The sequence below is a fragment of the Sprattus sprattus genome (assembly GCF_963457725.1).
Source record: "Sprattus sprattus genome assembly, chromosome: 5".
Taxonomy (NCBI): domain Eukaryota; kingdom Metazoa; phylum Chordata; class Actinopteri; order Clupeiformes; family Clupeidae; genus Sprattus; species Sprattus sprattus.
This window is the reverse complement of record NC_137924.1, coordinates 11,677,223-11,690,087: the sequence shown is the minus strand read 5'-3', so window position 1 is coordinate 11,690,087 and position 12,865 is coordinate 11,677,223. Positions and strand designations below refer to the sequence as shown.

Below are 12,865 nucleotides of genomic sequence, written 5' to 3'. Positions count from 1 at the left end.
AAAATGACCTTTTTTCCTGGAGAATTATGACGATATAACAGTTTTCAACGACTGTGCCCCAGTGGATGCGCTGACTTCTCAAGTTTGGCCAAGTTTATTTTACGTGCCAGTGTCTTTCTACATATTAGCCTACACTGTTTTTTTCTTTGAGAAATTGCGAACTGGCGGACGCTAAAGAAGCAGCATGCGGTTATTTTTGTATTTATTTATTTTGTTCATTTTGGTTCAAATAAGGGACAACATATAATTGTTCACCAAACCACTAAAATCCAAAGCGATAGGCCTATAGAATATAATATTGCATGCTCCTCATGCAAACATTGCTGTCACCTTTCAACAGGATGCGCGTATCAATGTCAAATATGTAGCACACAATTTGAAAACTGTATTGTGCCTTTTAAGAAAAATGACCTCATTTTTGTTGTCCACCATAAATGTTATGTTGTGTTTCTATCATCGTCTCTTTTGAATTCTATAGAAGATAAGGATGTGAAAATCCATTAGACTAGACGTTTCATGCCATCACTCAATGTTGCTTTGGTATACCCTTCTCATTATTATGTAATTTTTATTTTGTTGAATATTGGGACAGCAACAAACGGACCATAACGTTTCAGCTACTGATGTTTTCACGCCCAGATGATAGGCCTATTTTAACTACTTTATTTTAATTTATTTCAGGACCGATAAACAGTTCTGCATTGATTCAAAGGTTATTTAAATAAAATGTTTTTTTCTGTAGCCTGTAGCCAATATTTCCTCTTGCAAGAAAAACGGTGCCAAAGGTGTGCATGCGATGTCATATGCAGAACCCACTATATGAGATTTACATGTATTGTAGCCTACATTTAAATAAGGTCTACTCCAATAACGGTTAAATTAACATTACAGTTATGCGCCTGTTAAGGTACTCGAAGCTCAGGGACCAGTTTTATTTTTGGAATGGGGTTTTAAAAAGGGGCTACACATTCTGCAACTAGTTCAACATGGTTTGCCAGATGGCTATATAGACGAAAACTGTCAAAGTTATTGCGGTTATTATTTTGATGTTGTCGCGGATTCATTATTCTCTTTGCAACAATTTGCTAGATAGTTTCTCATATTTTATGGGCACTGTAAACGTGCGCACTGGGTAAGCGGAACCTGATACAGACAAGATGATTAACAAAGCCGAGACGCAGTGCCCCAGGCGCGGTATGAAAAGGAGCAGTCACGGCAAGCAACACGCCTTGGCATGCGAAAGAGAAGATGAGGGCGTTTGGTTGGGTCCAGCCCCTCAGACTCTCTGGAGTCAGCGCGCTGTTCTCCAGACGTTTTATGAAGTCAGTCGAGCCAAAAAACGGGCTTGAATCTGCCTCGAGCCAAACAACATGGAAACATTTCTCACAACTTCCAGTCCCCCCTCCGCACAACAGAAGGGCCTTTTGAGACGCTCCTATAGGCCTAGAACACAATCTTCTTATTTGTTCATATTTCTCCTCAACAAATACAATTAGGATGTAAACCAGATATCAGAAGTAAAATGCATATATTTCTCACAGGCATCATAATAATCTCACAGAATGTAGAATTTAATTTAAATTAGCTTCCCAAAAGGTTTGGTTTCATGGGCAATATCCACAACTTTCCTCAGTACACAATACAATGTGTTGTTATTTATTCAACCACTTTGACTTGGAACAATTAAGACATATAGGACAGTGCAGACAGCAGTAAGTGTATCACCTGTTGCATAAACCATAACAAAATTGTAAAGATTTTGCAAATAAAAGACTTGTGAATAATGAGACATCTAATGTATGTTTTCTGCCAGTATTGCTACAAGATGCAAAACTCTGTCCTGGGGATTTGGCCTGGAGTTGATTTACAGTAAAAAGCCAAATGATCCTTTGGCATTACATGACACTTTGGAGAATGGTGATAGACCTGCAGAACTAAGAAACAGTAAAACGTTATACCAACTCTGGGAGCAGGCTTTATTAATGGCCTTGTCTCGTCTATATAGACGTTAGTGTATTAATGTGAGGCGGAACCGTCCTTCAACTCCCCAGGGACTGCATGGCAGGATCTTGGGAAAAAGGTTGTGCAAGGTCTCTTAACGGTCAGTTCATTGCCCCCTCAACATTTCAGAAATAAATAAATAAACAAGGAAACAAATGGCTTCAGTATGGACCAAATACACCGAGTTTGAAAAAAGAATCCTTAAGATGACAGAAAAAAAGCAGAGAGCAAAGGTGTTGTCTGCAAAATGTTAAAGGCACACAACTGAACTGCCTTTCCATGCTTGCATGTTCACTCAGCTTTCAGAGTAGACTAGCAATAATGTGGGTTTAGGCACTTCCGGAATCCAGCAGACAACTTGAAAAATGCCATTCCCCCTTCCCTAATTTATACTCTGATCTGTAATTTCATCCACAATTGCTCTAGTTTGAGCATTCTGGCTTTCCGATCTGAAAGCCTGCAATTACTATATAATTCTTCGCAATTTTAGATGTCCTAATATGGACTGTAATTTTTGCGCAAGACAATTTCGAGCTATTTCAAGCATCAACATTGTCAAAGTTGTATGTACATAATAAATGGGAATATCAATGCATAGTTTTTAGCATAACATCTTGACTCCTCGATAATTATATCCGCTTGGAGCCTACGCAGAATTAGCCTGAATTGCATGGTAACTGCTGCTTTAAATTTTTAAAAATTACTCATAATTTTCCCAAAGATTACCAAGATCTCGAGTGCACAATGTCATCAGCGTAATGAGGAGTAAACATTTATGCTAATAATCTGCAATTTTTTCCATCAGCTATAAAGAGGGGAAATAAAGCTGGAATTTTCAGTCATATTCTGAACAGTGCTGTTATAGCACTTAGCACTGCATGGGAAACAGTTTATGGGATTGAGACTCACAACTCATGCTACTGGAATCATTTGTATGTGTTTTGTCCCTCTAAAGAGGGAATATATGAACCACCTCAGAAGTCTCCTGTGTCTGGTATTAAGGTAAGGAAACAACGTTATTATAGATTTATTTAAGAAATATTTTTTATCCGATTAGTGTTAATTTGGGGTAAAGAGTGAAACCTTTTTAGAAACGATATGCAGATGATGTCACCAATAGCTTTGGGCGGAAGATACTGCTTTATTTTTTCAGATTGCGGTATTTTTGATGACGGTAGGCTACTTCGTGGTAAATGTCAATTCGCTTTGATTTCTGACACTTTAGTTTGCAATGACATGAATGTGATAGAACACCAAACTTGAATGATGCTTTTGACGATGTATTGCTTGCACGTTGTATTTCTTACATCATGCTGCCTATGGAGGGAACAATGTTTTTGAGGACAACATGCATATTTTCCGTAGCATTTGATAATATGTGAACTGTTTAAATACTCAATCTTAGTGTAGCCTACTCAGAATATCTGATAAAATAAAAATAATTCATTAGATTTTTTTGAAGATACATTTTTTTAAATATAAATCGATCTTAAAAATATCCTAGATATTAATTTGGAAAAACCTGAATTTAACTCTGTTCTGTATTTAAATCTTGAAATGGGCATTCTATTGATTTAAGTAGTAAAGATGCCAGCCCTTGTTGTATAATTTCGTCTCTGCCTTCATTACTCTTACATTGTGCTTTTGCTAATTTTGAACCCTTTTCCTTTTGACAATCCCCTGGTATACACCTGCAAGCAATTTGCCAGGCTTACATGTAAGGGAACAGCGACGAGATGTCGCCTCACCTATTTCACTTATCTTTTTTTCATAGTGCAGCACATTTCTTTCAGTACTCTATCTCCTTTGTTAACAAAAGATTCCACGTGCGAAAAAATTGCTCATAATTATCCCAGAGATGGGAAACTGCATTAGAATAAATAAGGGCGAAATTACTGTAATTATGTTGGGTTTGATGGGCTCCGCTCGTAATCAAGAGGAGAATACAGCGAAATAACGCTGACCCTCTTGGGTGTGCAGCTGCGTTTCGGAGTCTTGCAGAGAGAAATAGAAATTGAATTTTATTTTTTAGGTTCTTAATTCCCTCTCCCTTGTGCTGTTTTAGACCAATTTAAACAGTATGACCCTAGGATTTATAACACTCACCTATTATATAGGTTAGTTGTGGTGTGATTAACTATATCGCGTTCATGTAATTAATTCATGAATTCATTAATAATAATTAGCCAAAGAAAATGTACAGCCTAAATGAGTCAGAGAGAACGTGGAAATGAATAAGCCCATAATTTAGCGTATAGCCCAAAATGTTCATCCAATGCACATTTCAAGTAAAATGAAAGCCTACTGTTTTGTCTAAAGATTGGCTATCCCTTTAGCTGTCCTTCTCAAATACTATTATTGTTGTTGTTGTTGTTGGTAGAAGTAATAGTAATAGCAACAGCAGAAATAGTATTAGCCAACAGTAGCCTGTTATGCCTAAAAGTTGTTGGTTGTTACTTGCACTTGTTTTTGTCTTTGAAAGGGATGTATAACCAGTATTAATCCCATGCACACATGGACCCTGTGTGCACATGGGATTTCTGTTCATGAAGGTTATATGAAGTCTGAAGCTAATTTGTGGCCTGAAGTTAGCCGCAATGATTGCTATGGTTTTCTCAAGAACTCACCATTACATTTCCGGTTCTGACCATGTCGGTTATAAAGATGAACAACTTCTTAGGCCACACAGAGAGTTGATAGTATGCCAGTATGATTACTTAAGACATGTCAATAACAGATATATGGGCTAGTATTTATTATTATTATTATTACTGTTGTCATTGTTAGTATTATTATTATTATTATTATTATTAGGCTACTTGTATTATTATCAGTGGTAGTAGTAGTAGTAGGTAGGCCAGTTAGGTATAGGTAGGCCATTTATATATATATAAATTCCCTGTTTCAGTTTCAGTTTCAGTTTTATGATTATAGTGAGAATGGTCATGGTGATATCAGACGAAAACTCAAATATGTCCTGAATATTTCAGAAAGAGGATCACTTCATGAGGATGCTGATATCGAACAGCAAAAACCCAGCTTCATTTGACCTCACATTCAATGTATAAAATGTAATATTTGATATTTATAAGTTCTAATCAGCGAGGATTTGGAACTGCCGCAATAGGATTTGTCAATCAGTGTAAGATAATAGAAAATTGTATCAGTAATAGGCTATAGCATATCTGCAATAAAGCATATCCTAATCGATGGCCATGTATTTGTGTTATTGCGACCGGCTCCATCCCGGTTTGTAGTGTCTCCGAATTTTCTGTAAAAGCGCAGTTAAACCATCAACCCCAAACAAGGGGCCCTTTGAACTTCTCACTTTTACTTATCTACATTTTAACCCCCCACCCCCTTCGACAAACCAGTCTTTTGCAGCACCTGCCTCCAGTCCAATTATTCACTTAACACACACCAGTGCTCTCTCTGCCATTCAGCGATGAAAACGGGGTTTGCTGGGACCACAGAGAAGCAGAAAGGAGCTTATAGCGACTAAACGAAAATGAAAAGAAACAAGCACTCTTATTGTTTGAAGAATTGCGGTGTTATAGAGACCAACACAAGATTAATCGCCAATTCAGGGTGAAATGAATATGTTTCCTCAAGGGCAATAGATCAGGCACGGGCATACAGGAAAAGGAGCAGATTATTGAATTCTGATAAACTTGTGAAATACAGGCCTATATACCTGACGAATCAATAAACACGTCTACCACAAAATATGGACCTTAAAGGTGCTGTGTGTACGACTTAGTGGCATCTAGCGGTGAGATTGCAAACTGCAACCAACTGAATACCCATTTCTTTCCAAGCGTGTAGGAGAATAAACTGTACAGTGACCGTCAGGTGCCAGTAGCTGCCTCCAAAATGATGTTGACCTCATCAAGTAGCCGGAATATGTGAAGTGATGAGATCAGTGGTTCCCAACGTGTGGGATGCGCCCTCAGGGGAAAGGGCTGCGGGCTTAGGGTGAACCAACTACAGGTCAAATTAAGTATGGTAGTGCTCTTACAGCAGAGTAGCCTGTAACTAACCTATTTGATAATGCGTGTATAGCCTTCTTTGTACTTATATAGGGCTGTTTAATCTGTGTTAGAATGGATAGCCAGCCTAATTGTTTACAACAGGCATGCACCTAACACGATCCGATTAAAACCGTAGGCCTATTTGATCCATGAGCTCTGATCAAATAAAACCTGACATTTTAACTGTTCAAATGAAGAAATCATGTTAAGGAAAAGCTATACAACACCTCATTGGCACTATGCCTATGGCCATGCTCCAGCTAAAGTTATCAATCAACCAATTTCATTTAGATTGGTAGGCTAAATAAGCCTATACCTGTCCAGCAGAAAAAAAGGCAAGTTTGGTGTCACTCTGAAAACATTTGTCCCTCATCAGCAATTTCCATCTGGGAAAGGCCACCCCAATATGTATCCTTGTTTTCCGACATCACCTTTCCCGATTTCGTTCTGCTTCTTTGACAATGATGAGCCACGCCCCCTCGTTTTTTCTTGTGCTAAATAATGTATGATCCTCCATTTGTCAAAATTCTTCTTCTTCTCCCAACCGGGGCCACCAAATTCAGGCTGCCAATTCAAGGTAAAAACGCAGGAAAACCCTGGAGCCAGTGTTGTCCTTTCTGGGCTACTGTAGAAACATGGCGGCGCAACAAGGCTGGCTCCATGGAAGAGCACCGCTCCCTATATGAAGGGCTTATTCTAAGCACACGAGAGCACATCCATTCCTAGGCAAAGGTGTGATACACTAATAAAAACATAATTATGAGTACTATATTCCATTTCTGTTAATATCCCTCTTAATTCTAGACACTGTACCTTTAGGGTTAATTGAATGCAGGCCTTTTGGATACATGCATCAAAGTAATAAACATTATGGCATCATGAATGATAAGGATCTACTCCATCTCTATCTAAATCGAAATATTAATGCTCTTGCTATGCAGCCATGTGCATTTTTTTTTCAACCATATGAAAAAAAACTAGTTGTGTGTGATAGCCTTAACTATTAACTAATTATTTCAGCCCCCTGTAAAATAAAGGTGAAGACAACAACAGCACTAATAATTATTAAAATTATGATGACAATAATAATCAGACAAGAAGCTTCTGTCCGTCGTTTTTCAGTGTAATGTTGTACACTATTTGAGTTTTTGAGTGAAAATATTGTCAATGATAGTGACAGCTTTGATGTTGCCTGTTTTAAATCAGTTTTACTATAAGTTTACACGTTATTTACAAGACTTAAGTGAAACAAAACAATAAATTAATTGATTCCATATAAAACTATTTTCCTATAGACTGCTAGACACAATTTGAATGAACATGTTTAAAAAATCCACAAAGCATTAATTACAGCACAAACCAAAGTTGGTCATGTTTTTTTTTCTGTACATAGCGGTTGTCTCTTCTTTTTAAAAAATATCTCAGAAAAGGTATTTTTGTAGGCTATTTAATCTCCATTTTGTTTCCCGCAATATCAGCCATTGGTCCCTTTTGCACTATCGCTTGCCTTTACACGCAAACATGTGCTGTCAGTTCATAATTTAAAACATATTCATCTTAAATAAACATACAGGCCGACAAAAAAAATCTAATAAATTATCTTAAATAAACATACAAAACAAACAGATAAAGACTTGTCAAAGTGGTTCAAGTCTTCTTTTGGTAGAACATCTCACTGGACTTTTTTTAATATATAGATCCAATGCGTATTTCTTGGGCCCAAAATCTGTAGAATCACTATCCGAGGATGTTGCTTAATTTCGTCTCAGGGAATTCAGATTGGGTGATTTTGTCACGTTGGCTCTACAAAACTTATCCAGTGGCCTTTAACCTGAAACTCCTTTCAGAAACGCAGAGGCACTGTAGATGACAGCTCACGGTTGGGCTACTCTTATTTGAACCTATGAAACGTCTTCATCTCTCCATTTAACACTCGGCGCAATTAGCACAAAACAGTAATACGCTTATCATTAAAAATAATAATAAATCAATCCTACATAAATATATTTCTGACTTAGGCTAATACAGTTTAATTTAATTACTTTTACACACATAGAAATGTCACAAAAAACAGCAGCAGCTTGAATGACCCACTTTCACGGCAATTTCCTGTGTGATACAGCGGACTGAACAGTCTTGCCCTTTGACGAAGCCGATGCTGTCTCGTGAGTCTCTATCCTTCTGGAAAGTTCTGTAGGCAGCTGATCTTAAGTGAATGCCGAAAACTTCTGTCGGCTCCTGATTCTATCGGTGCTTAGCTGCAGTGGATCAGGGTACAAAGCTCGGTGACTGACCCAAGGCCTTCTGAGCCATCCATAGAGAAAAGAATGTGTGGGACTTGTCGATCAAGGTCACATCAACTGTGGCTGCTGCATAGAGTCTTGATGCGCTGTCGGGTACCATGAAGTGTAACTTGGTATGTAAGAACCCGGCGTGCCCACAGACGTTTTCACAGTTGCTGACGAGTTCCAAACCGGAGACACCGTTGGAGAACCGGTGGAAAGTCCGCGGCCATTGGCCAATGCATTAGGGTCTATTGTTCCGCCGCCTTGCTTCATCAGCTTCTTGAACTTAGAACGCTTGTTCTGAAACCAAATTTTCACCTAAAAAAAAAAAGTGTTGATTAACATACATCCTAAAACCATCAACTAAGCCACCGTGTAGGCCAATATGACGGCCCTATAATGCTGTATCATTTTTTAGGACATCAACAGAAACCTCCAAATATGAACAAGTGTCGATATAGCAGTTCAGCGTGATACATAATGGCAATCATGAACATTATATATGCCTACAGGGCGCTAGGCCCACGCTGTTAAGGCTAACAAGCACATAATCTATTGGTAATTTATGAATAGTATGCAAATGCAATAATGTTTGGCATCAACTGGTCAGTTACTGCGAGCATTAACTATGGTAAGCTGTTAATTACAAGCATTAGCATACATGCAACGGTTCCACAGACAGAATGAAAATAACATATTTCCACATTTCTTATTAAAACTTGTAAACATTTCCGGAGTTTAAAGAGGAAGAATGCATAGCGTATCGATAACGAAAATGTAGACGTTGACAGAAAGACTTGCCTGTGTTTGAGTGAGCCCCAAAGATGCGGCAAGTTCTGCTCTCTCTGGAAGTGCCAAATATTGCGTTTGCTGAAATCTTCTGTTAAGTGCTTGAAGTTGTAAACTGGAATATATTGTCCGAGGTTTGCGGATCTTCTTCCCTTTACCATTGAATCGTACCTCACCGCCCTCCACGACAGTGTTTTTCTCTGTTTCAGCGGCTGTGGAGAGGGAAAAAAAAGAGTAAAATGTCTGAAGACAGCTCCTCAGACGGTCCTATGAAGCAGTGCGCATCACAGTGCAAGTTTTACAGGCTGTAGTTTAGGTATAATTACCCTTAATTGCATACATTGTTTATAGCATTACGCAATAAATAATTACCAACCCTAATACCCGCACATCTGGGCTGTTCCAGTCCAACTTTTACCCAGTGAATGGAATGAAACAAATGACTCGGAAGACTTTTCAACATGATTAGCAACAAGGAATTTCAAGAAAAAGCTTAACAGTTCTTACCTGCGTCTTCTAACCGCGACTGTGTTAGTGCCGTGCTGTTTGGGTATGTCTGCACGGCACTGATATACGGACTCGAAGAATGGCTGCCGACTGAGTTGACGTATGGATAACCCAAAGATCTGGGAAAGGATGAGGCCGGACTGTACGAACTCTCGTGCTGACTATGGCCAGCAGAATGTAAACAGTGCATGGAATAGTGTCCGTGAGACATGGATGAAGGCGACATTTGCTGACTTGGTGGCCCAAATTCCATGAAAACGTTCTTTCCTGAGACTGGGCTATTAAGACTCTCTGGCATTGTAGTCATTGTCATCTCTTCTGGCGTGACTCGTCTCTTGCTTTTTTGTTTTCCTCTACGATCTCAGTGAAGGATGGATCCCAATTTAAGCTCAACTGATTTTTTCACTTTCCATTCATAAGAAAATGTAGTTTCTCTCTGTGAAAAGTCTAGGTATTATGCTGTGGATCTACACAACCTCGCTCAAAGGTTTGAATCAGGGAATCATGAATATTTATCAAAGCCAGTCGCTGATTGGCCCAGTCTTTCCAAGAACGATGCCGATTGGCGATGCTGGGGTTGGGTCCGAAAGACCTGATGAACTCAAGAAATAAGAAAAAACCCTGAAACCTACAATGTCAATAGGGGAATACTGGTGATGGGTCGCTGTGGAAAGGTAGAAGCGATATCTCTAGACAGAGAATGTCTAAAACATGGAATGATTAATTATTTTTAAGACACTCAAATAGCCAATCAAGACTTTAGATAGCACCATTTATAGCCAACAATTTAAGAATAATAAATGTTTGCTGCCTCCCCAATTACCTAGCTATTATCTGTCATTATTATTAAAACATTATTAATGATCGGGGTTGTTATTATCGTAACAACGGCAATGATATCCTTTGCACACAATACATGGTAAGGAAATTAAATCTTTGGGTCATATATGTTTTTTTTCGACACTGAATCATTTAGAATTTAACTTACAAGTACAAAATTATTATCATCACTATCACCACCACAACCATCATCTTCATCATCAGACAAGTTTAGCTACTCCCTACATCACTACCTTTATGATAACCATGTTCTGTTCATGTTCTCCGCATTCCTCTTCACATCTTCTGAACGTATCTTATTGATCATAATAGTCTTCATCATAGTCATCATCACCTTCATAACCATCAGGCTTGTCAGATTTATAACGGTAAGGGCTGGCCCTATGATTAAAATTATTTGAGTATTTATTACTTCGATTTTTAAAAAATCATAAACTAATGTTTGAAATGGGCTTTATGTAACAAGTGTCTAGAAAAATACTGGAAATCACGAGTCTTGTCCATATTTCTAGAAATCCATTGTCAACCCCTAATGTATTACTTACAGCTTCATTTGATTAAATGCTAGTCTCAAGTGCTATGATCCACAGCTGAAACCAGTCGTATTAGCATAACACTGTGGTTTAATTTTCATACGCATAATTAGCCATATCTTTAACACTTCCACTGGCACGCAGATTCGATTCACTCTGAACCATCACCGAACAGCAGTGGATGGAATTCTAGGGTTTTGACAGGGTGAAATCATTGTGCCGAAATGATTTGATGACCCTCAAATGCCTAGCCGCAACAAAGCTGAATACTGGTAGGTTTAAGTGAAAACAGTGGCAAATTACACGTTTTACTCATTTGTTTTCCATAGGCAAGATTTTTCTCATGTTTTCCTTAGAAATCTCAAACGTGCTTATATGTTTATGTGTTTTACTTTTGCTTAAAGAGAGCAGGACATAGGCTATGTTGACAGTGACAACATAACAGTAAACAGATTAACAACATTTTCATAATTCAGTGCTTTGATTTAAACTATAATGTTCAGTGTTTCACTTCAACCAGAGTGAAACAAATCACTGATGGTTGTCAACTTACTCTGGGCAAACCTTGAACTGTTTTAATATCTAATTTACTTCGAAAGTGCAGAGCTGTATGTTGTCACTGTACTGCAATTTAGATTCAGACTCCAAGTGTCACTGTGACAACTCTGTTCTCAAAGAGTAACATCTGTGGTGGTTGATTTTAAAACTCATATTTGCAGCTCAGGATGAGATAATGGGAAAGTGCAATCGTACAGTGGGCCAATACTCCCAGGCATAATGTCAAAGTACCAATGCCTGTGATAGAGCATTGTTTCTGATGGCGGTAGACAATACCACAAACTAATCCAATGCCAGTAGGACCATGCAATACCAAATGTCTGCTTCCATCCCCCACACATCAGATGTACAGTCATTTGCAATATGTAGCCTCATCCCTGTCACCACAGAAGACAGAAGTGGGTGAATGCTTCTTGCTTTCAGACATGGTGATAGATATTATATGTATTTTCCCCAGTTGGTCTAGATAGTCTAGTTCGATTTTCTAACAACCATTCTGATCTTGAAATAATAATAATAATAACAATACTAATAATTATAATGATAACAACACTAATAATAATGATATTAATAATAACATGTTATTATTATGGTGCAGAAAACAATACTAGCTATTTCGGTGATTTAATTGTTTATAGACGACTATAGGCTCCCACAACCTACGACTTGAATTATTTAAAAAAATATTTCCAAAGACTCGTCATACCGTTGTCTCTTTTAAGATAAGTTCTCACGTTTCCGATGCCTGACAAAAAGCCCGAACAATGGTAAAGCACCAGAGGATAAACGACTATACTGTACCATAGTCTATGTGCTCTGTAGATAGGCAGTGGTTCCTGGAGAATCCCTCCACATTCCATTTTGTATTCGTCTCCCTGTTTTGTCCGTCTGTAAGAGATGAAGCAGGTCTGTAACCCTCTACTATACTGCAGGCTGCAAAATCTCCACATGAATGACAAATTAAACGCAGTTAAATTCCGCCACTGCGGTTATTAACCTAATTACATAACTGAACGCAAAGCAGAACAAGCAACTTCAGAAAGTGATTTGAAAAAGCCACTGCCACCAACATGGTACACGGTTCCACTGTGGCACGATCACGTTTGACAAATTGTGCTGAAAATCATTTTATAAGGGAAATTGTTCTTGAAATTGTCCAATTTTGGGCAATTCGTTTTGAAATTAAACTCAAGGGATTCTTTATCAATAGCCTGGCGAAAATAATAATGGTTTTACAACCAACAATTATCACCATTCAGAATGAAATAAAGATGCAACATGGTGCCTTTTGATAACTGTCATTATTGTTTCAAAATTGTGG

General features: G+C 38.2%; 1 protein-coding gene across 1 annotated transcript; it reads right to left on the bottom strand.

Moving 5' to 3' along the window:
• Positions 1–8,383: 8,383 nt before the first annotated feature.
• dlx1a (distal-less homeobox 1a) lies at positions 8,384–9,926 on the bottom strand (the record flags this gene model as incomplete). The annotated part of the gene is made up of 3 exons (XM_080838224.1): positions 8,384–8,635; positions 9,119–9,318; positions 9,614–9,926. 3 exons carry the CDS (start codon positions 9,924–9,926, stop codon positions 8,384–8,386), a joined length of 765 nt encoding a protein of 254 aa, XP_080694350.1.
• Positions 9,927–12,865: the final 2,939 nt, after the last annotated feature.